The 25,825-nt window shown below is 44.7% G+C and overlaps 1 protein-coding gene across 1 annotated transcript in view; it reads right to left on the bottom strand.

Annotated features, from left to right (window-relative positions):
- RTTN (rotatin) overlaps positions 1-25,825 on the bottom strand; it is a 209,463-nt gene that overhangs the window by 130,510 nt on the left and 53,128 nt on the right. Inside the window, exons 15-20 of the mRNA XM_044293243.1 lie at positions 14,386-14,512; positions 13,859-13,984; positions 10,735-10,851; positions 7,503-7,639; positions 3,043-3,214; positions 1,766-1,865 (exon numbers count right to left, since the gene is read on the bottom strand). Coding sequence (XP_044149178.1) covers positions 1,766-1,865; positions 3,043-3,214; positions 7,503-7,639; positions 10,735-10,851; positions 13,859-13,984; positions 14,386-14,512 — 779 coding nt within the window. The remainder of the gene's footprint in view (positions 1-1,765; positions 1,866-3,042; positions 3,215-7,502; positions 7,640-10,734; positions 10,852-13,858; positions 13,985-14,385; positions 14,513-25,825) is intronic.

The raw sequence follows: 25,825 nt of genomic DNA, 5'->3' as shown, positions 1-25,825 counted from the left end.
GTACATACAACTTTTTGGTCACTGTTATTCAACTTTTTTTGGGGGGGGGACAAGGTGACTAAAGAAATGTTTAATTGCACGTTTTTTTTTTGTTTGTTTGTTTGTTTTTTTCGTTACTGCATTCACCACACAGGAACATTTTTAAAAATATTCTAATAGCTCAGACATTTTTGGACGCGGCGATACCAGATGTTTATTTTTTACTGTTTATATTTTTTATATGTGAAATTGGGAAAGTGGGGGGTGTTATAAACTTTTAATATTTTCGATTATTGGCCCAGCACTACCTACAAGGCAATACAATATGACTAGTCTTACAGTGAATTTCCTGGTGACAGACTCACTTTCATGGATTAAAAAAAGACATTGTACTGCAGCTTTTACCAACCACTCACCATGCCATTTAATTATTTTGTGTGATTAATAGAATTTAGTGTACTAGGAAATTAAAAGGGGTTTTTAGAATGTGCAAAAAAATGGCTAGCCTTTATTTACTTGGCTGTGGTGATTCCATACCTGCATACCAAGGAGTCCATAGGAGTGAATGGCTGGCCTCACTGGTCCTGTGCAACTGAGGTCAGTGAATAGCAGCAGCAATCACCAGAGCAACGGTTAGAGCAGCGGCTCCCTGTAACAGCTGATCGGCGGGAGTGCCGGGACTTGGACCCCCGCTGATGTGCCCCTGCGTCTTATGGGGCTAATACTAATGAAGCGCTTCCATTATGGAAGCGCTTCATTAGTACTGGAGGACAAAAGGTGATGGCTCTGTACTCACTGCTTCCTGGTCCTCGGCTATCGGCTGTGCAGGGCTGCGCACACCGTGAGGGTGCTCTGTGACCTCATACTGTGCGCCACGATACACAGCCGACAGCAGGGTGAAGAGGATCGTGATGGTGAGGAGTGGTGGCGTCCAGGAGCAGGAGAGGTAAGTGAGTTGTTTTTTATTTTATTTGCGCTGGGGGCTAATATATGGGGGCTGCCGGCTGACATATGGGGGCTGATAGATGGCTGACATATGGGGGGTTTGATCTGAGGTCTGATTTCTGGTTTGACCTGAGGTGTAATGGAATTTTTTTTTTCTTATTGTTCTCCTCTAAAACCTAGGTGCGTCTTATAGGGCGAAAAATACAGTAATCATTTTATCTCATAATCTCCCCTTTGCAGAACTCGGTTTTAAAGGAGATGTCTAAACACCCACACCCATCTCTAGAATGGATGTCCCAACGCCAACAAGGCTGTCCTCTATTCATTTCTATAGGAGTTCCTAAAATAGCCAAGCACTGACTCGGTGCGCTCTGGTTTACTACAGGAGCTCCATTCTAAAAGGTAGGTGGAACCTCCTCCTATCAGACATTGGTGGTATACCTTAGCGATATGTCACCAGTGTGCGAGGCTCCCCATCCCTTGGCAAACAGCCTTCTTTAGACTGATACATTTTGACAAATAAAATAACTTTCTAACATTAACAACATCCTTCATGATTCCTATCCTGCAATAACGGGTCACTTGTCCTATGAAAAACCCAGTTCTTCAGCCTGTTTTATAGGCAGAGTGTGGTTTATATAGACTCATTTCTGGTTTTAAAAAAATCCATTTAAATTAACCTTCCAAAAGAGATAGTATATACCGGCAAGCCTAGGAGCAGAAATTGTAATGGATTTCGTGCGACCTGCTGATGTATCCTTTCTGTAGAGGACCAAAGTTAATCTAACTGATAATTCTCCGGTGACACGAGGCATAAAAACAAACATCTTGCTTATCTTACCTTGCGCTATAACTGCCAGCTGTTCAGCCGCTGATTTGCGAAGTGCCATGTCCACAGTTTCTGAAGTAAAGATTTCAGCCACTTTCCTGACAGTGTCTGCCTGCAGATTCAATGCACATTGAATACTGATTTAAAAAAAAAAAAACGGTGCACTGCAATAAACACACTGCTCACAACGATAAAGGCTAGAAGTACTGAACAACTCAAAGTTGCATTGCATTACATAAAAAAAATACACAGACTTAAAGGCTAGGGACACTTTCGGGCAATTTTTGTAAGATTGCATTTTACTCATTTTGTGTTAAAAATAATTTTTTCAATAGGTCTTTATTTCAAATGTGCAGCCATTTTGGAGAAACAGTGTTAAAAAAAAATTGTCTGTTTGCAGGCTGTCAGTTTCTGTTTTCTTTGAATCCCATTATCTCTGATCTGACTTCATAAACACTCATAGTGCAATCCTTATCAAACTGATAAGAATATGTCTTAACGAAGTGTCAATGAGATCAGGAGATAAGAGCTACACATGAGCCATCAGATGACATGATTCAAAGAAAACAAAGGTGTGGCTGAACATTTTTAATATAGACGAATGGAAATTATATTTTTTTTTCAGCCCAACATGAGTAAAATGCAATCAGAAGTTATACAAAGCATTTAAAGGGAACCGGTCATTAACTTTATGCTGACCTCACTGAGGGCAGCATAAAATAGTGACAGAAATGCTGATTTCAGCGGTGTGTCACTCATGAGCTAAAAGTAAGTGGTTGCCAAAAACCATAATCGTAGTCATTGCAGCCCAGGCCTTGAAACGTGTCAAATCTACCTGAGAAGAGTCATGGTTATTCATAATCTCCTGCACTCTCACCCATCTGCTGATGATTGGCAGTTCTCTCCTAGAGAGAAAGGGAGAAAACTAGGTAGAAGACTGTCGGTCATCAGCAGGTGGGCAGGAGAGCAGGAATTTATGAATAACCATGACTCTTCTCAGGTGGCCGTGACTCTTTTCCAGGCCCAGTCTGCAATGATTGTGATGTTGGTTCTCGGCAATCACTTACTCTTAACTTCTAAATGACAGACCGCTGAAATCAACTCACCTGTCTCTACTTTATTCTGCCATTAGTACGAACAGCATAAAGTTGATGACAGATTCCCTTTAACACTGTAGCTTGTGTGCGTGTCTGTGTATACCTGTATAACATTATGAACCAAGATCTAGCACTCTACACCTAAAGCATACAGCAATGATCTCATAAGCTGTGATTAACACAAATATTAACCTTGAAAAATGATGTCCCTTTGTCATCCAGCTTTAGGTCAACTGATCGCTCAGTGACATAAAGACTGACAGCCTTAGATATTACATTGCCTTGTAGCTCAGGGCGCTTGCAGTCCGACTCCTTCTCATTCATTAAATGGACTGATAGCCACTTAATGCCCAATGTACGTAGCCTAAAAAAAGAAGACAATAAAAAGCAGATGAGAAACTGTAAAGTGACTTATAAAAGTGAAATGGGTCACTCCAGGTGTTTGGGACCGCATCCATCAGCTATCAATACACAGCTTTATGACGCTGTAACATTTTCCTGCAGCTCTCAGCACTTCAGATGAATGGTTAGCAGTTACCATACTTTCCAGAACAACAACCTCGAGGATCATTTCAAGTAAACGGAAAACTAATTAACATATTTATGAAGGTGGCATGGTCATAATAACAATTAGGATTCCTCTACAAATGACAGGTGGCAACCCCCAAGAGCACAATGTAGCCATACTACAACCAATGACCAGTTTGTCCTATTCACAGTCCGTACATCACTGTTGCTGAATGGAAACACGGAGGTTACATTCATATGGGACATAAAATGCAGCAGACCGCAATGTTTGGCCATACCCTTTTACACTGCATTTTGTAGAATCAATAGGCCCCTTCACCCGACAGAGACCAAAACAGTGTCCGAAAAGTCAGTCCACCTTTTTGCTGCATCGAATAGTGCAGTAGACCAAGGCATACAGTATAAAAAAGTGCACCACACAAAAAACTATTGCAAAAACTGTTGTTTTTTTTAGAATTGTTGTGCCACTTTGCAGTTTTCTGTCAATGTCGATGTATGAGAGCCTTTTGAGAGTTTTTAGGGACACAATTTTGGTGTACATATAACTTATTATTTATAATATAAATATAGAAACGGCCCCATAGAAATGAATGGGTCAATGTGCTATACTAAACAATGAGGACAGCTCATGGATGAAAAAATGTGGTCGTGGGCACGAGGCCTTAATTGGTAAACCGCCTTTCATCCAGGGAACCCTTTTGCATAGGCAGACAAGCCGTGGCAAGAAGATTTTTATTTTCCCTGATTCTAAATAATATCATTGCAGATACAGAATTGTTGCACTTCTGTGAAATACTACCATCAGTACAGTGAGGAAGAATTAGAGGTAAACTCCAAGTGTGAACTGTATGTCACAACAATTCAAATAAACTTGGGAATATCTGAAATCAGTTTTTATAGAGACTGTATTGCCATAATTCGTGCCAAATGTATCAAATGTTGCACTTTGTTTGATATATATATATATATATATATATATATATATATATATATATATTTCAAGGAAAATGGCGGCACTGGGGCAAACAAAGACGAAGTCTCGGGTGCACGTCCCAGGGGGAATAGGCTTCTTACCCCAATGTGTGAATCCAGAAAAACGAGCGGCACTCCAATGGATAAAAATAAGCGAACCTTTATTCACCCAGGTGGTGCAACGTTTCGTGTCTCTACTCTTGAGCCTTTTTCAAGCAAAAAGGCTTGAAAAAGGCTCAAGTGTAGAGCCGAAACGTTGCACCACCTGGGTGAATAAAGGTTCGCTTATTTTTATCCATTGGAGTGCCGCCCGTTTTTCTGGATTTATTTATATATTTTATATATACACACACACACACACACACACACACATATACCTGAAATGCTCTAGTAGCACCCTTTGGATTTTCTGTCATTTCCGTCAGACCATGAGTAGACGGGCTCCTTATCTCTGCTCTCTGACATTATAAACACTCATAGCTCAGTTCTTCTCTTACTGATAAAAATGTGGCTTAAATAAGTTTATGACCTCTCAGTAATTTAGAGATAAGTTACTTTCACACTAGTGTTTCTTTTTTCCGGTACTGAGACCCAGCATAGGGTCTCAATTATGGTTGTCACGATACCAAAAGTTTTTATTCGATTTTGATACCACGCAAAAAAAATAAAACACCAAGAAAGCAGCGGGCATTGCGCATTTTAGGGAATGTCTGTCCAATAATAGAACAAACCTCTCCTATTTTTTGAGGGGACAAGGTAACTAAAAAATGGCGAATCGCACGGTTTTTATTTTTTGTTATGGCATTCACTGCATAGGAATTTTTTTTTAATACTTTAATAGTTTGGACTTTTCAGACGTGGTGATACGGAATATGTTTATTTATTTATTGTTTATGTACTTTATATGTAAAATTGGGAAAGGGGGTGATTTAAATTTAATATTTTGATGTAAGTTTTTTTTACTTTTTATTTTATGGTGTACAGAAGAGTCCGGGTTTCCCCTTCCTCAGTGTTTATTTATACACAAAGCCAATTAAAGGTTTATGGTATAGAGCACTGACCAATCAGATTATCGATAACAGGGCATGATAGCCTCATGTCAGGACAGAGCAGGTTATGGTGGAATGTGTGAACAGGGTCTGCCTAGCCCTTGGCAACCGAAACAAGTCTTTTAGCCCAAGATGAAGTCCTTTCCATTAACAATTGTGACAGGATGGAGTCGGTTACATTAACATTAGCGCTGAGAGCAGTGTACGCCATGTTCTCGGATACTAGGCTGCGCAGTAGTGCATCCTAGTATTGGTAAATGGCAAATCCCCGTATTGAATCGATCCGGGTACAAAAGTATCGATTGGGTATTAATAATTCGATACCTAGTGAAACCATAGTCTCAATACAGGAGAAAAACGCTTCTGTTTTGTCCCCATTCATTGTCAATGGGGACAAAACATAACTGAACAGAACGGAATGTTCCAAAAAGCATTTTTTTCCATTTGGTTGAGTTCCCATACCGGAGAGCAAGCTGCGGTTCTCTTTCAGTCGTGGGATGTGGAGCAAAATGGACAATGCAAGTCAATAGGGACGGATCCGTTTAACTTTGACACTATCTGACACAAAAGAAAACGGATCTGTCCTCCATTGACTTTCAATGGAGTTCATGACGGATCCGTCTTGGCTATGTTAAAGAAAATACAACCAAATCGGTTCAGAACGGAAGCAAATGGTTGTATTATCAGTAACGGAAGCCCTGCTAGATCCAGTAAAAACGCTAGTTTGAAAGTAGCCATAAGGTTTATTCGATGACCCGCACAAAGTGAAAGTATCAGTCACACAGCTAGATAAACAGTTAACCCTTTGTGATAGAACGGCTCAATATTTTTTGAGAGAGGGCTCCAGCTACTTTCGGAGAAATTAATGGAGGGTGGCCGAGCATGCACAGCTGCTCTCAGCTTACTTTGGAGATCCAGTTCTAGAGATAGGTGCGGGTCCCAGAGGTGGGACCCACCCCTATCTGACATTGGTGGCCTATCCTAGCGATGAGACAACTTCTTTAACATCTGTCTAGAGATTTTGCTCTAGTTTTCTACGATCTTCCTACTAGAGTAAGACTGAGCCCTTTTATGCGACTGAATTAGAAGTTGCTGTTAATTAACATAGCTAACAAGGCCCACTTTCCTACAGAAATCTGCAATTTTTTATGAAAAAATGGCATGCGCCAAAATTTGCGACTCTCTAAGAGAAGTATATTTGTGGGAGCCAAGAATAAACTAACTGCTAAAGATAATAGGGAACAGCCCACATTTAATATTTTTGTTGTACGAAGTCGCAATTTGCACAATTCACAAAAAGGTGTAAATCAATTTTTCCTGGGCAAAAGTTAAAAAAATGGGCATGTTTTCATGGAGGGGTATGGTCAAAGGCTACTTTCACACTAGCGTTTTAGTTTTCCGGTATTAAGATCCGTCATAGGGGCTCAATGCCGGAAAAAGAAACGCTTCAATTTTGTCCCCATTCATTGTCAATAGGGACAAAACTGAACTAAACGGAACGGAGTGCTCCAAAATGCATTCCGTTCCGTTTACTTGCGTTCCCATACCGGAGAGCAAACGGCAACATGTTGTAGTTTGCTTTCCGTCCTGGGATGCGGAGCAAGACATCCGGCATGACCCCCAATGCAAGTCAATGGGGACGGATCCGTTTTCTGTGACACAATCTGCCATTCCCTCCCCCATTGACTTTCAATGGAGTTCATGACAATCCGTCTTGGCTAGGGCAGCGCTAAATTCCGCCCATCAGTGCCGGTGACGTCACTGGGCTTCCTGGCAGCCCCATAGAGAGCCTCAGGTCGTCACCGGATCTCCAAAAAATGCCTTTGCCCTGCGCGATTTAGCGCAGGGCAAAGGAAAGCATCGGAGCATGAACTGTTCAAGTCAGGGGGGCTGCCTGGGTGAAAATGGAGCTATGTCCGGGTTCAGCTCTGAACCCGGACAACCCCTTTAAGAAAACCATATAATACATAATTTCCCATGTGTGAAACATAACAAAACATTATTGTTTGTGGTTTTGACACTGGAAAATTGTTATTGATCCAAAGCCAAACTAAAGATTTGAAAACTTTCACAATATTTCCTAATAAAAAGAACTTTACTTACGTTAGTTTTTTGGCAAATAGAAACCGTAGCGCTGTTTTTAACAGAGTTGTTTTAGGCAAAACTCCTTCTCCTCTTTCCGATGTTTCACATAAAGCCACAATTGAAGTGCCTAAAGCTTCCTCCATGTCAGCAAAAACCTAAAGAATGAAATATTGACAAAATGAATGCCTGTGCAAAACTGAAATATAGTAGCTATAATATTTCAGTTAAAAAAAAAAATCCATACTAGAAAATAGAGTTCATGTACAGAAACAGAGCAGACAATCCTGCCGGACAGAAAAGCAGCCGTTACAAGGAAAATAGTGGACTACCAGTGTAGAAGTGAAAAAGCTCCGTTCAGATTTGCATTGCTGTTTTCCACATTAACCTGTCGACGCGCAGCCTCATTTAGTCTCCAGGACACAGAAATTAGTTTTTTACCTCTCCATTCCAAAACCCAGTTTTTATTTTTCCCATTAACATACGTTATTTTCCGTTGACAGAGAGGTGTGAAGGTTTATTTTTGCAGGGCACGTTTTAGTTTGCATTGGTGCTGTTTTGGGGTATGTACAACATTTTGATCAGTTTTTATTGTGTTTATCAGGAGGTAGAAAAAAGGTAAAAAAAAAAAAAGGCATATTGAATTTTTAATGATGTTCACTGTACAGGATGTATAATGTGACCATTTTATTATACGCGTTACTTACAGACAGTAGTACAAATTATATACAGATAAAGCAGTTCTAAACTTGTGATATGTCACATTGAAGCCATTGAAAAAGGCAATTAGAAGTTTCTTGCCATGGTTTACTTAACTGCATGAGGATTGCTACATTTTTTTTTTTGTGAAAAAGGTTGATTTAGATTTTTTTCCAACAATTTTTTTTTTTTGTAGGAGACGTGAACAGGAGCTTTTCTGATCGTCCACATAATACACTGCAATATCTCCTTATTATATTGTATTAAAGGGGTTGTCCGTGTTATTTTTTTGTTCTTTCTATGTTTCTAACTAGGCAAATGTAACAGCTTTCCAATTAACTCACTTAAACCAGTGCCTGGTTTCTCGGATTTCACTGAGGGTCACATGACCTGTGATGTCAGCTTCACTCCCTGCTCAGATTGTGCACAAGCCTGAGAGATCTGTACACCAAAGGTCACTGTGCTGGCCACGCCCCCCTGCACTGTCTGCTCTCTCCCAGGATTCTTAACCCCTTCAGCTGCACAGACCCAGGGCTGACGTGTTTACTGTGTAGCTGCAGGCAGTGAGGAGACAAATGCTGGACACAGGAGCTGAAAGAGAAGTTCTGCAGAGCATTGCAGGTATCGGCAAGATCCTGTGTGTATTAGCAGTTTCATTGTACAGCTAGGACTTGTAGTTCTACACATACAACATGCTGCAGAGTCTCCCAGCAGGCAGACATGTCACTCAGGGCAGCTCTTGTATTCACTCCCTTACCAGTGTCATTATACAGCTGGGACTTGTAGTCCTACACATACAACATGCTGCAGAGTCTCCCAGCAGGCAGACATGTCACTCAGGGCAGCTCTTGTATTCACTCCCTTATCAGTGTCATTATACAGCTGGGACTTGTAGTCCTACACATACAACATGCTGCTCAGTCTCCCAGCAGGCAGACATGTCAGTCAGGGCAGCTCTTGTATCCACTCCCTTAGCAGTGTCATTATACAGCTGGGACTTGTAGTCCTACACATACAACATGCTGCTGAGCCTCCCAGCAGGCAGACATGTCAGTCAGGGCAGCTCTTGTATTCACTCCCTTAGCAATGTTATTATACAGCTCGGACTTGTAGTTCTACACATACAACATGCTGCAGAGTCTCCCAGCAGGCAGACATGTCACTCAGGGCAGCTCTTGTATTCACTCTCTTAGCAGTGTCATTATACAGCTGGGACTTGTAGTCCTACACATACAACATGCTGCAGAGTCTCCCAGCAGGCAGACATGTCACTCAGGACAGCACTTGTATCCACTCCCTTAGAAGTGTCATTATACAGCTGGGACTTGTCGTTCTACACATACAACATGCTGCAGAGTCTCCCAGCAGGCAGACATGTCAGTCAGGGCAGCTCTTGTATTCACTCCCTTAGCAATGTTATTATACAGCTCGGACTTGTAGTTCTACATATACAACATGCCGCTCAGTCTCCCAGCAGGCAGACATGTCACTCAGGGCAGCTCTTGTATTCACTCCCTTAGCAGTGTCATTATACAGCTGGGACTTGTAGTTCTACACATACAACATGCTGCAGAGTCTCCCAGCAGGCAGACATGTCACTCAGGGCAGCTCTTGTATTCACTCCCTTAGCAGTGTCATTATACAGCTGGGACTTGTAGTTCTACACATACAACATGCCGCTCAGTCTCCCAGCAGGCAGACATGTCAGTCAGGGCAGCTCTTGTATTCACTCCCTTAGCAGTGTCATTATACAGCTGGGACTTGTAGTTCTACACATACAACATGCTGCAGAGTCTCCCAGCAGGCAGACATGTCACTCAGGGCAGCTCTTGTATTCACTCCCTTAGCAGAGCGGGGGGAGGGGCAGAGATTGTTGTTATTGCAAGTAAACAAAGGGCCAGAAGAGAACCAGGGAAATGAGGAAATAGATATTTTTTTTTACCTAAAACTTGCTTAGCTTAGTTATATATCACTGACCATCAGATTTACAGTGCTATATATTTTTTTTCCATAACTCTGACAACCCCTTTTCCGGCAGCATTCAGTTTTGTAACCGGACACAAAACCGGTGCAAGCTGCAAGGCACTGAAAACAATGTAAGTCAATGGTGACAAATCAATTTTTTTTTGTGAGCCTAAAAAACCGGATCCGTCGCCTATTGGCTTTCAATGTATATAGTGACGGATCCGTTTTTTCAGCTTTGATTTCACACAACTGCATCCTAACGGAACGGATGTATCCTGTAGTGCAAAATCTAAACGGATCTGTTTAATTCCGGCATCGAGATTCTCTGCCGGATCTCATTACCGGAATTAACAACGCAAGTGTGAAAGTAGCCTAAGTTAGTTACAGTAAAACTGACAAGTCACTTTCATTTACTAGCAGGGAATACTGACCACGAAGCAGTGAAAACATCTATTAGCATTACAGCCGCAGTAGCACCCTTCAGGCATGTATTCGCTAGAACATGCAACACTCCATATTCCACAGTATTTCTCAGCAAAGCCAATACTTCAGGTTATTTATACCGTAGGTAAACCCAGCTGGACATTACCTGTAACAGCGGTGTGACCGGACACAATGCTTCAATAAACTTATTCCAAGATGATGCAGTCATCACAAGACGCCCTTGGAGGAAATATGTTAGAAGAGCCTTAGCAGCCAAACAAACCTAGAAGAAAGGGAAAGTAATGAGATTTCTGCAGTTTTTTCAAAGTGTATAAATAGTGCGACATATTTTAATAAATTCATCTTCCCGAGCAATATATTTACTGACAAACTGAATTATCCTTTCTGTGTGCAACCTTATTTATAACAGCCAAGTGCAAACCCATCATAATAAATTGGATTTTGCTGCTTTGTCACAATAAAATATATCAACATTAGAGATACGCAAACGGATTCTAACAAATTCATTAAAAAATCTGCCTTTTTGGACAGTAAGGGGCTGTCCCTTCTGCTCAAGAGCCTCGTCATTCCCTTCATTGATAGGACCAGACAATTTGCCTGGTCCTGTCAATCTTGCACCGACTAGTGGCGCGAGCCGCAGAGGATCTGATGCTGCTACCTAAGTAGTGCAGATGCAGAATGTGCATCCGCCATTGACATCTGGGTCCACCCGAAAGTGGAGCGGCACATGCACAGGTAGTTGACTGTGGGTAGGAATGCGGTGTAATTGACAAGTCTACTCTCGATATTGTGTTATACAGACGTGGACAAAATTGTTGGTACCCTTTGGTCAATGAAAGAAAAAGTCACAATGGTCACAGAAATAACTTTAATCTGACAAAAGTAATAATAAATTAAAATTCTATAAATGTTAACCAATGAAAGTCAGACATTGTTTTTCAACCATGCTTCAACAGAATTATGTAAAAAAATAAACTCATGAAACAGGCATGGACAAAAATGATGGTACCCCTAACTTAATATTTTGTTGCGCAACCTTTTGAGGCAATCACTGCAATCAAACGCTTCCTGTAACTGTCAATGAGACATCTGCACCTCTCAGCAGGTATTTTGGCCCACTCCTCATGAGCAAACTGCTCCAGTTGTGTCCGGTTTGAAGGGTGCCTTTTCCAGACTGCATGTTTCAGCTCCTTCCAAAGATGCTCAATAGGATTGAGGTCAGGGCTCATAGAAGGCCACTTTAGAATAGTCCAATTTTTTCCTCTTAGCCATTCTTGGGTGTTTTTAGCGGTGTGTTTTGGGTCATTGTCCTGTTGCAAGACCCATGACCTGCGACTGAGACCAAGCTTTCTGACACTGGCTAGTACATTTCTCTCTAGAATTCCTTGATAGTCTTGAGATTTCATTGTACCCTGCACAGATTCAAGACACCCTGTGCCAGACGCAGCAAAGCAGCCCCAGAACATAACAGAGCCTCCTCCATGTTTCACAGTAGGGACAGTGTTCTTTTCTTGATATGCTTCATTTTTTCGTCTGTGAACATACAGCTGATGTGCCTTGGCAAAAACTTCGATTTTTGTCTCATCTGTCCACAGGACATTCTCCCAGAAGCTTTGTGGCTTGTCAACATGTAGTTTGGCATATTCCAGTCTTGCTTTTTTATGATTCGTTTTCAACAATGGTGTCCTCCTTGGTCGTCTCCCATGTAGTCCACTTTGGCTCAAACAACGACGGATGGTGCGATCTGACACTGATGTTCCTTGAGCATGAAGTTCACCTTGAATCTCTTTAGAAGTCTTTCTAGGCTCTTTTGTTACCATTCGGATTATCCGTCTCTTAGATTTGTCATCAATTTTCCTCCTGCGGCCACGTCCAGGGAGGTTGGCTACAGTCCCATGGATCTTAAACTTATGAATAATATGTGCAACTGTACTCACAGGAACATCTAGTTGCTTGGAGATGGTCTTATAGCCTTTACCTTTAACATGCTTGTCTATAATTTTCTTTCTGATCTCTTGAGACAGCTCTTTCCTTTGCTTCCTCTGGTCCATGTCGAGTGTGGTACACACCATATCACCAAACAACACAGTGATTACCTGGAGCCATATATATAGGCCCAATGGCTGATTACAAGGTTGTAGACACCTGTGATGCTAATTAGTGGACACACCTTGAATTAACATGTCCCTTTGGTCACATTATGTTCTGTGTTTTCTAGGGGTACCATCATTTTTGTCCATGCCTGTTTCATGAGTTTATTTTTTTACATAATTCTGTTGAAGCATGGTTGAAAAACAATGTCTGACTTTCATTGGTTAACATTTATAGAATTTTAATTTATTATTACTTTTGTCAGATTAAAGTTATTTCTGTGACCATTGTGACTTTTTCTTTCATTGACCAAAGGGTACCAACAATTTTGTCCACGTCTGTATATCTATCATCTGCAGATTGACAGTTTCTCCCTATTACTTCGCACAGGGAGAAATCTTTCAAACAGCAGCAAGGGGCAGGGGGAGACTATAGCTCAACAATATGGCTAATATAAGTTTGGTAGAACTACAGCATATTCCTAAATCACAGTGGGCAGCATGAAGTAGGTGTCGGGTTCCCTACAAATTGTGGCCATATAACATATGTTAAATGTCTGCAATCGGCCTGATGAACAATCACTGACATTGGCCCCCTGTTTGAAACAGCAGAAAGCTGCGGGAGGGCACCATCTTTAAAGTGACGACTTCCAAATTGTTCAGGGGTTAAAGGGAATCCAACCAGATTATGATATTCTTTTTTTTAACAATCTGTTGTAATCTGCTGGCAGATTGTTTTATTCTAATTTATGTACACACTTAGTGGGGCAGCCATTTTGCCTGAGCTACCGTTAATAGCATTCCGAGCTATGGTTCCCAGCAGCCACATAGACCCTAAGAACCTATAGTCTGGACAAGACTCATCTTCTAATGGGATGTTTTCAAGACATGCTTTGTGACCTTCACCATACAGGGAGGGGGAGGTGGTGTGCTACCACCATCTCCTACTATCAGTAGAGGGTTTTCTGTTCTCTATACAGAGGTTTTAGCTTGTCTAATCCTGTTTGTGATTATAATGAGATGACTGCTGAGAAGTGATCTCTACAAAGCAGAAAATTTCAGCTTATTGTGAGGCTCACTGAACAGAAAAAAAAAAAATCTTAAAATTATGGGTCACAAAACTTGATTTAAACAATAGGCCTTATTTCATGATACATATGATTAAAATAAAGTAAGTACCTCATTGTTGGAGTCCTGCAGGCCAAATGTAGTGATTTCATACAGAACTTTAGGATGAAGAAGAAAGTTTATACCATTGCAAATAGAGGACACGGGTTTGGTGACATTATGAATTCCTAAAGAATCCTAAAATAGAACAAAATATAGTATAAATAATACATTTAAGTGGAACATATGTAAAATGAATATACTTTCTATCTTTATATCACTCTCACTTCGCAGTGTGTTGTTTCCCACGGCTTTCCAAAAAACACATTTTTGCCACAATTACGGACAACTGTGGAAAAAAAATGTATCGCAAACGAGTCTTTAACTGCAATTTTTTATCCCACAACAAAACTGACAAGTATCTACAAAGACTATTATCTACAACTGCCAACAAACGATAGGAATGGCACCTGAAAGCACCAGGAGGCTCCCAGGCCATAGGTGATTAGGAAGCATATTGGATGATAGCCCTAGAAGAAGTGATCAACACATATTTCAAAAATAATAAGCCAGTACAGTGTGAAAACAATAATTTATACCTTGACAATTTCAAGACAGCAATTATAAGCCTCCACCCTCACTGCGGGCACCCAATTAGACATCATTCTCAAGAGAACTTTCTGACTCTCCTCCAGTAACACAGGGCCGCTCTGAGCAGAACCGTAGCTATTTAAAGGCAAACAAATAGGGAAGGAATAATAAAAAAGTTGAGTTTAAATTATGACACACACAGTTTTAACGTTGTTAGATAGAAATATGTAGCAATTTGACAATACATTGGATTTCTTCTAGCTCTGAAGGTAAATTGCAGCAGGCATTTGGGTACGTTCACACCTAGCGGTTGAGATGCGGTTAGTAGTGCATCAAAACGGTTTCAGAAAAATTGGTTTGGCTATGGTTTCTACATGTCATACATGTTTTACTGCATCAAAACCACATTCCGATTTTTCCGATACAGTTTGGAGCACCTTAGCAGCTACATGTAAACGTCCCCCTATAGTTCAGAGCTGCATGTACATGGTCATTACTGGAAACAGTCCAGCTTGCTGCGAGGCACACTCTTAACCCCTCTGGACGCAGCCTAGTTTGGTACTTAAGCATAGTTTGGTATTTTCCTATTTTTATTTCCGCATTTTATAAGCCATAATGCTGTTAATTTTCCATCAACCTAGCCATAGAAGGGCTTGTTTTATGTGGGGCAAGTCGTCATTTTTTTTAATGGCACCTGGAGTAAGTAAGGTGATTTGTACATAAATAAAATAAATTTTGGGGTGACCCCAAAAAGAATTACATGGTTTTTATGCTACTTTGGTGCCATATCTGACAACCATATTATTATAATTATTATTTTTTTCTCCTGTCAAAGTAACGGAGGCCTAATTGTTTGCAGGGCAAGCTATAGCTTTACTCATACCATTTAGTATAACTATAATTAAAAACAAAGAACATTTGTTTTTATTCAGTTTTTGGGGAGAGGCCATGTGGTCAAAAAAAATGACAATTGTAGCATAAGGCTAATTTTTTTTTAATGCATTCACCATTTGCGCTAAATAATGGGATATTTTTATAGACTGGGTCATTGCAGACATGGCAATACAATTTTTTTTTTATATCTTTAATATATATATATATATATATATATATATATATATATATATATATATATATATATATACACATACACATATATACATACACACACACACACACACACACACACAGACATACATACACATATTTTTTTTAATACTTTATTCAACTTTCTTTTACATTTTTTTTTGTCTGTTTGGGAGATCCGAACCTGCAATCGTTTGATGGTTTGTACCTTGTACTATAATACTATTATATTACAGAGCACAGGCATTCTGACAGACAGGATGTAGTACAGGGCTCCAGACAAAAACAAAAAATATCTAGTAGCCATTTGCTCCTGAACTGAAAAATTTAGGAGCCAAATTAAATTTTTAGTCGCCAAATCGAAACCGAATCAAAATTTTGGTATCGTGACAACGCTACGCCGATCAGATCGGCGTAGGGTTGTTTCGATACCAAAATTTTGATTCGCTTTCGTCACCGTAAAGTTTTGTGATACTCCATACCACGCAAAAAAACAAAACACATTTTTCGCATTTTTTGAAACGTTCGGCCCATAATAGAAAAGTCCAATCCTATTTTTTGGGTGACTAAAAAATGGCGAATCGCATGGTTTTTATTTATTTATTTATTTCTGTTACGACGCTCACCGCATAGAAGATATTTTTTAATAATTTAATAGTTTGGACTTTTCGGACACAGCGCTATGTAGTTTGTTTATTTATTTATTGTTTATATATTTTATATGTAAAATTGGGAAAAGGGGGATTTAAACTTAATATTTTAGGGTACTTTCACACTAGCGTTTTTCTTTTCCGGCATAGAGTTCCGTCACAGGGGCTCAATACCGGAAAATAACTGATCAGTTTTATCCCCATGCATTCTAAATGGAGAGAAATCAGTTCAGGATGCATCAGGATGTCTTCAGTTCAGTCATTTTGACTGATCAGGCAAAAGATAAAACCGCAGCATGCTACGGTTTTTTTCTCCGGCGAAAAAAACTGAAGACTTGCCTGAATGCCGGCATTTTTCCCCAGAGGAATGTATTAGTGCTAGATCCGGCATTCAAAATACTGGAATGCTGGATCCGTCCTTCCAGTCTGCGCAGACCGGTAAAAATGTGTAAAAAGATACAAGACGGATCCGTCTGTCCGCATGACAAGCGGAGAGATGGATTCGTTCTTGCAATGCATTTGTGAGATGGATCCGCATCCGGATGCGTCTCACAAATGCTTTTAGTCACATTCAGATCAGTGGATCCGGCAGGCAGTTCCGACGACGGAACTGCTTGCTGGATCACACTGCCGCAAGTGTGAAAGTAGCCTTAGTGTTTGTGTTTTTTTTTTTACTTTCTATTCGCCCCCTTAGGGGCTGGAACCCTTGTCCTATTCACCCTTATGCCCCTTTCACACGGGCGAGATTTCTGCGCAGGTGCAATGAGTGAGGTGAACGCATCGCACCCGCACTGAATTCGAACCTATTCATTTCTATGGGGCTGTGCACATGAACGGTGATTTTTCACGCATCACTTGTGCGTTGCGTGAAAGTCACAGCATGCTCTATGTTGTGCGTTTTTCACATAACACAGGCCCCATAGAAGTTAATGGAGCTGCGTGAAAATCGCAAGCATCTGCAAGCAAGTGCGGATGCGGTGCAATTTTCACGCATTGTTGCTAGGATGAAAGTCTATTCACTGTGTTATTTTCCCTTATAACATGGTTATAAGGGACAATAATAGCATTCTTTAATACAGAAAGCTTAGTAGAAGGTCAAATGAGGGTTAAAAAATAAAATGAACTCACCTCCTCCAATTGATCGCGTAGCTTCAGGACCTGTCAAAGTGTGGTGACATCACTGTGCTCATCACATGATCCAACACCATGGTAATGGACCATGTGATGAGCTCAGTGACGTCACCACAGGTCCTTTGACAGGTCCTACAGAAATAACGAGATTTTTGTATAACTTACCAGTAAAATCTCTTTCTCGCTCTTTCCTTGGGGGACACAGAAGACCTTGGGTATAGCTCATCTCCATAGGAGGCGTGACACTAAGTGAAAACTGTTAAGCCCCTCCTCCACAGCTATACCCTCAGCCTGGAGAGAGAGACTGCCAGTTGCGTGTCCAAGCAGTGAGAAAAGGCAAAGTCCAACAAGGAACCAACAAGCCAACTACCCAACGGGTAACAAAAACTCGGAAAACGCACAGAGAAAAAACAATTAATGGGTGGGTGCTGTGTCCCCCAAGGAAAGAGCGAGAAAGAGATTTTACTGGTAAGTTATACAAAAATCTCGTTTTCTCGCCCAGTTTCCTTGGGGGACACAGAAGACCTTGGGACGTTCAAAAGCAGTCCAAAAGGGGGAGGGACCACAACACCAAGGCGAAGCACCCGAAAGGCATCAATGAACCGCCGCCTGTAAACCCAGGCGGGGTAAGGCAGCATCTGCCAAAGTCAGAGTATGCACCCTGTAGAACTCAGAAAGGCGTGCAAGGCAGACCTGTGGCCACCGTGCCCAAATGCACGGCCGAAGCCCAATGCCTCCAGCCCAGGAGGCACCGACCGCTCTGGTGAAAGGAACGGTGACACCAAAGACAGAATCCTGCCCTAGGTGCGGTAACCTCAGCAATAGCCAACCTGATCAAGCGGAGGAAAACCACCCTGGAGTCTGCCAACCCTATGCACAGACCTCCTGGAAACCCAAGAGGCCGAACGACTGCAAGAGTCGGAGATCTCCAAGTAAACAACGGCCAGGCCCAAACAACGTCCAAATAGGTGAGGTGTTGAAGCGAAGGCAACACCACCTTCAGAAGGAAGGAAGGAAGGAAGAAACGAGATGCAGAACAGCCCTGTCCTGGAAAGGACAGAAAACTCATAACAAAAAAAGGGGGCCATGCCGGCACCCGTCAGAGACACGACTGATACGGAACACAACCGTACAGGACAGAAGGATAGAGTGAACTCCTGTAACAGCTCCAAGGGCAAGATTGGAGCGCCGAGAGCTCTGGATATAGTCCCCAGGGCGGTACCGAAGGACAGCACAGAGGAACCAAAGAGCCACTCCGAGGAAGAAGGTCTTGGCAGGCCCAGAGGGTCGGGAACGCTGGAAGAGGAAGAACAGCGCCGACACTTGACACCTCAACCAAAAGACAGAACCATGGGGAAAGAACTTCAGAGTGGGGAATGCACAGCTTTCCACAGAACCCCAGACAAAAAACCCTAAATCTTACGACAGAACCTGGACGAGACACAGCCAGGAGTGGACAGCAGTGAACCCGCTGGAGTCGCCTGGCAAGCAGGCGAAACCCAATGAGAACAGGCGCAGACCAGTAACACGGGCAGAAGGGTCGACAAAACTAGCCCCGTCGGCCCCGAACAACGTTGACCCGCATCCACCCGAATGGGGAGCAGAAGGACAGATGCAAAGACCCAAAAGGATCCGCCAGACGCCAGGAGAAGGCAGGCTAAAGACCATGCTGATGTAACCACGTTGAACAGCCCCTGTGTGGGATCAAAGGACAATCTGAACCGAAAAGGTAGTCCCCCCAAGTTACCGAGAAGGTAAGTCTACATCAGGACCATCGTCTTAGAACGGGCCACGCAATCTGCACCCAGCGGGAGGACAGAACGCGGTAGACTCGGTAAATAAGCACACAGCTAATACAGCCAGCGCGAACAAGGGAGACAGTACGAGGCCAAAAGGAACACCGGAACCATCCACAGGAACAACCAGGCTCACCCCAGAGGGGAGGACAGTGAAAACACAGCCTCCGTAGTCTTGTGGGAAGCCACATCGGAGTGATCTGTATAGAGCGGGAGCCAAACAAAGCCGGCGAAAAGAGGCAGTCGAGACAGAGGCCGACATAACACCCTCCAACCGAAAGGAGGAGGAGTGGGCAACAGGGAAGCCATAAGACAGCTCAAAAACAGAACCCGCTACACTGTGAGACGCCCGGTCCACCGCCTCGCAGAAGGCGAATACCTTGAAGAACCCAAGGCGGAGGTCCTCCGGACCTGGGTAATCCAGCACCCAAGAGAAGTTGGGTGACCGTCCCGAGAAGAGCAGCCCGAACCCGGCAGCAGATCAGACAGAAAGCGTAGAGGCGCCAAGAGGAAGGACTCATACCACACTGCATCCGAAGAGGAGGAAATTGCGGCAGGCAAGGGAACCGCAGTCCTGACAGCGCCAATGAAGAATTCGAGAGGCCCCGCAGACAACAGCACTCTCGACCATGGGACCACTAGCGCAGGGAAGCAATGCTGCAGAAGGACGCAAAGGGCATGCATCTAGGACCCACGAACACTCCCTGGAATGAAAGGCCAACTAAATGAATGAGCACCACCCAGCTCGGTGCAGCAGAGAGAAATAGAGCCTGTCCGGTCAAGAGGACAGAAGGAACTCCCTATGGACGAGTGCAAGGCTGGCGGCAAGCATCGGCTCCCAAGAAACAAAGGTATGCCGCAGGAAGCAGGTGAGGCATACGAACGAGCAGCCCCGCAAGCAGCGAGAAGGCCAACCCACCTAGAAAAAAGGGGGGCTCGTCCCAGAGCGCCACAGCATGTACGGAATCGCAAAGTGCAACCTGAAAGGGAGCTATGCACAAAACCAGTATAGCATGCGACGGAACGCAATCAGTCCACCCCGAAAGGGGGGAAATTGTACCTGGCCAACTACAGTTGGCAAGAGTGCAAAGACCGGTCCCAAAAGGGAGTGATGCCTAAGGCCGAACCTACTTCAGAGAAGCAGGACATACCCTATAAACCAGCAGGAATGCAGGAGGTCCATCTAGTGAAAGGGGAACATGCACAGGGTATCCTAGCATTAAATGAGTGTGCAATAATACACCCAACACTGAACTCAGCGAGAGAGTAACTACTCTGCCAATGAATGGGGACATGTACAAGTCCAGCCCAGCCACATAAGGACAGCCGTGAATCCCAGGAGCGTGCCAAATTCTGCCCTTGAAGTGAGAAGTGGTCACGCACAAGGCCAGCACCGTATCCAATGGAAGTGCAAGCGTTCCACCCATGATAGAGGGCCATTCTCATGGCCAGCAATGTATCCGGTGAGTGTAGCACACCGCCCAGAAAAAGGGGGTAAAGCACATGGCCAGCATCTCCTCCAGGGAGAGTGCGAGCACACCGCCATGCATGGGAGTCATACACATGGCCAGCAACGTACTGGCGAGAGACAACCACAGTCACTAAGAACGCGTGCATGTCGCCTGAGGAAGGAAGGCATGCCCCTGGCTGGCAGCGAATCCAGCAAGAGTGCGTACACTGCCTACGGAAGAGGAGTCATGCCCATGGCCGACAGCGGATCCAGCGAGAGTGCAAGCACCCTGCCATGTATGGGGTACATGCACGTGGCCAGCAACGTACCTGCGAGGAAACACCCAAAGACAGAGGGATGTATGTATGCTGTCTGAGGGAAGGAGGCATACCTAAGGCCGGCAGGGAATCCAATGAGAGTGCAGCATACCGCCTAAGAAAAGGCCGGCAGCGCAATCAGTGAGAGTGCAGCACAATAACATAGTACATAAGTACATCATAGCACATCAGCGAGAGTGCAGCATAATAACATAGTACATAAGTACATCATAGCACATCAGCGCCGCCTGGAAGGGGGTCGTGCACACAGCCAGTACCGTATCCGGTGAAAGTGCAGTATCCCGCCTAAAAAAGGGGGGATGCACATGATCGGCATCAGATCCAGTGAGAGTGCTGCGTTCCGCCCAGGAAGGGGGTCACGCACATGGCCGGCAGCGAATCCAGTGAGTGCAGCGTTCCGCCCACGGAAGGGGGTCACGCACATGGCCGGCAGCAAATCCAGAGAGTGCAGCGTTCCACCTATGGAAGGGGGTCGTGCAGAAGGCCAGCACCGTATCCGGTGAAGGTGCAGCATTCCGCCCAAGAAGGGGGTCATGCACATGGCCAGCCAGGGAGAGTGCAGTAGCCCGCCTAGGAGGGGGGGGGGGAATGCACATGGCAGGCACCATAACTGGAGAGACGATGAATGCTGCCTACAGAGGGCCGAATGCACTTGGCCAGCGCCGTATCCTGGAAGAGGCAAGAAAACCGCCTAAAAGGGGAAATGCCCTAGCAGCGACGCAGGCTGGGAGCGCAACACCATGCCGCCTGTGGAAGGAGGTCATGCAGACATGCAGCATTACTGATGAGGCTGCAGCGTCAAGCGCAGCCCAATAGAAATCATGATCTATTATTTTTATTTCATTTTTTTTTTTTTTTTTTTTTTTCTTTCAACTCAGCCTCTGAGGCTAAAGGGGAGCCACCATATAGGGGCCCTGAGAAAAAAATGGGGGCCAACTATACAGACCCAATTTTGGGAGCCGGCCTGCACCCAAAGGGTTAACAGGGATTCGGCCTGGAGGGCGGCGTGCGATCCCCTGGGGGCGGAGGAACCTCCAGGCGGGAAAATTCGCGCCTGGAGAAGTTCCCGCCCCCTCCACCAGAGACCGGAAGATTGCGGCCTAGTAGGCCGCGAAGCCGGGGGCTAAATTGCGGCCCCCGGCCCGTCATACCGCCGGGACCTGGGGCGGAACGGCGCTTCAAACCGGCCGCGGGAGCCCACCCCGCGGGCCGGTCGGGATTGCGGCACAGCAGGCCGAAGCCTGGGACCAAGTAGCGGAGCCCCGCCGACCGCCACCTGCTGGGCATAGCCCAATGCCGGCCGCGGGAGCCCACCCCGCCGGCCAGAAGAGATAGGGGCCCGGAATGGCGGTTCGCCGGCGCGGGAGCCCACCCGGCCGGCCGGAGAGACAGGACTGGAATGGTGGCTCGCTGGCCGCGGGAGCCCACCCCGCCTGCCGGAAGTAAGGAGGCCTGGAATGGCGGACCGCCGCGGGAGCCGCGGAACCTAAAATCTTTTGCGGCGCCCGGCCGCACCGGAATATTAGTGCTGACCGGACCGGAGCCCGTGATGGACCAGGGGCAGCAAGGCGCGGGCCCTGTGGCCCTGAAGCAGTGGCCGGTAAGAGGGAGGGGGACCCTGAGACCGGGTCTGTGAGGGTGGGAATCCTGCCTAACCCCTACGTCAGGGGCAGCTAGGTCTGCAGCTCCCCAGGCATTCTTCTTGCAGGAAGAAGGGTGCCATGTCCTATGGGAGCAAAATGTCGCCCTGTGGCAGCCAGGGGCCAGCCTAGGGCTAGCAGGGACAAAAGGGTCCAGAGGCCCTGTCAGTATGGGAGTCAGGCACGCAGGAGACCGGGGTGGGGTGAGGGGTGAGGGGGGGGACGTAGGGCTGGAGAAGCCAATCTCTCACCATAGCCGTCTTCACCCTCGGTCCGTTCCAGCAGGGTCGCCCCTTCAGCTACTGGCACCGTAGTGGCAGGACGCTGGAAGAGGGACTTGGCGTGCGGGCGACCCTTGTGCTGGCGGGATGTAGGGGAGCTGGGCTGCCCTGATCCACCTTGCCTTCTGTGGGGGAGGCAGCAGTGCGGATGACCGGCACTGGCGCAGCTCGACCCCGGGAGAAACAGAGAGGTCTAGTGCGTCTCTGTTGTCCCTGATGATCTGGAACAAAAAGAAAAGAAAAAAGTAAAAATCAAAATTTAAAACAAGGGGAAAACAGCCCTGCAGTAGCAGGGAGTGTCTTGCCTCCTTGGACACTAAGCAAAAACTGGCAGTCTCTCTCTCCAGGCTGAGGGTATAGCTGTGGAGGAGGGGCTTAACAGTTTTCACTTAGTGTCACGCCTCCTATGGAGATGAGCTATACCCAAGGTCTTCTGTGTCCCCCAAGGAAACTGGGCGAGAAAGTTAATTATTTTATTTATTTATTTTTTTAACCCTCATTGGCACTGCGCCACCAATGTTTATTATACTGGGGTGTTGGGGGGGGGGGGGGGGCGCACCGCGCCACCAATGTTTATCAGGCCTCATGCACACGACCGTTGTGTGCATCCGCGTCCGTAGTTCCGTTTTTTTTCGTGGCTCCATTGACTTTCAATGGGTCCGTGGAAAAATCGGAAAATGCACCGTTTGGCAGCCGCATCCGTGATCCGTGTTTCCTGGCCGTGAAAAAAATAGGATCTGTCCTATTTTTTTCAACGGTTCGCGGACCCATTCAAGTCAATGGGTCCGTGAAAAATCACGGATGCACACAAGATTATCATCCGCATCAGTGATCCGTTTTCCCTATCATTTTCAATGCAAACTTGACTTATTTTTTTTTTTTTTACTTTTCATGTCCGTGGATCCCCCAAAAATCAAGGAAGACCCACGGACGAAAAAACGGTCACGGATCACGGACAAACGGAACCCTGTTTTGCGGACGGTGAAAAAATACTGTCATGTGCATGAGGCCTTATACTGGGTTGCTGAGGGGGGGGAGCGCACTGCGCCACCAATGTTTATTATACTGGGGTGTTGGGGGGCGCGCACTGCGCCACCAATGTTTATTATACTGGGGTGTGGGGGGCGCACTGCGCCACCAATGAAGATAACTGATCTGTTAATACATATACAGGAGGCGGGTGCCGGAATCAAATAGCAAATAGCCGGCACCCGACCTCTCGGCAACCTGTGGACGCAGTCGTGCCGAATGGAGGACAGAGGTTGCTCCCTCCATCCAACTGCTTGGATACTGGGGTGAACATTGACTTTGGCATCTGAGGTGTCAAACTGCTGGGATTTAGTAAGTGCAAGTCTCAACAAATTTGTTGTTTGCACCCTTTTCACTGGTTTGATAAATCTAGCTCACCCTACATCTCCTTGGAGACAATGCCACCTTTTTCATCACTTTTCAAATTTGACGAGTGACGACAAAGTTTGTAAATTTTACTGCAACTAGGTTGCGTGTCCTATTTGTGACTCCTTTATGCCAAAAACTGCTTAGCAAATAAATAAAGCTGACAAAAAAAATGGCCGCACAACTTTACACATACAAACAATAGAGCTGAGAAACGGGGATCGCTCTAAACCAAAGTGGCACTATACCTACTATAAATGGAAAAACAGAAGCTCTCCATCTACCAGGCGTCAAGGTGGCCTCCGCAGACGGGTACCTAACTCTAATATACCGCCACCTTGACGCCTGGTAGATGGGCCCAACACACGTTTGGTCAGAGATGTGCGCTAGGAGCTTCCGTTTTTCTATTTATAGTAGGTATAGTGCCACTTTGGTTTAGAGTGATCCCCATTTCTCAGCTCTATTGTTTGTATGTGTAAAGTTGTGCGGCCATTTTGACCGAGGACTGATTGACCATGCAGCATTGATTTGCATTTAACAGTAACAAGTACTGTTTTCATACATTTGACTGTTCATTTCCCCATTTCAGGCAGCTACATTACAAATGACAGGTGACCAAGAATGATCTTTAGGCCGGCATAAAAGATCCAATCAGCGAATTATCATTCGTCGTTCCATCAACGGATTGTGTATGCTGGCATACAGTGTGTTACAACTATCAGTTTTTTTCATGCATGAGTAAGTTGTTGGTGTCTCCAGAAATGTGGTGTGGAGGGGGGGCAGACCAGGATGACACCAGACTCAGCGTTGCACATGTTTTCAATATCAGAACATATCATGGTGGAAAACAAATGTTATCAGGAAACAACACAATACTGTTGAAATAAAAAGCTAAACAATATGTAAGAAAGTACCTGGAATCATTGTGGCTGGAAGGCATGTATCACCGAGGCTCCTGACCTATTTCATGTGTCAGCAGCAGCTATTGCTAACTGACACCTGGAGATTTAGCATGGCTGTCATAGCTGATTCAAGACGGCTCTTACTGGGAGTAGTCAAAGTGCTGGGTGGGTGACTACTCCCCATGTTCCAGGCCGGGTTTTGCAGGCATAAAAACCAGCCAGCACTGCCAGGTGTGTGGATTTACCTCCTTCTGACAGTGGAGCTCAGGAGTCAGTGTGCTGTGAACTGAGGGCTGTGCTGGGATTTGAGGTTTGAGCCAGGCTGGAGGACTCAGGTCCCTCTAAATTCAAACAGGCTGCCTATGGACTTGATGAGGATGAACTGCTAACAGGGTGTGAATTAACACCCAGGAGAAAAGGTGACTTTTATTGTTTATGGATTTTCATTGTGTGTGAATAAACACCAAGCCACCTGCGTTTTGCGATACACCTTATCTGCATTTTGCTATACACCAACGTTTGATTCAAGAACTGTATACTTTGCCTCTATACTGCATCCGCTAGTCCTAACTACCAGAGCGAATCCCCACAAACATAAAAGCAGCACCATATTAACAGATGTGAACTTATAGAGCAAATTAACTGGACTTTTAGATCTAAGGTAGACACAGTTCATTCTCTACACCAACAAATGCAAAGGAAAAGAACAGCGAGATGTAAGCAGGGCTTTTCTTTGTGTGGTGTTGCCTGACCTCTGCTGGCTTCAAACGCTAAGAGCT

The sequence above is a fragment of the Bufo gargarizans genome, chromosome 5 (genome assembly GCF_014858855.1).
Source record: "Bufo gargarizans isolate SCDJY-AF-19 chromosome 5, ASM1485885v1, whole genome shotgun sequence".
Classification (NCBI taxonomy): Eukaryota; Metazoa; Chordata; class Amphibia; order Anura; family Bufonidae; genus Bufo; species Bufo gargarizans.
This window is presented reverse-complemented; position numbering and strand designations above follow the sequence as displayed.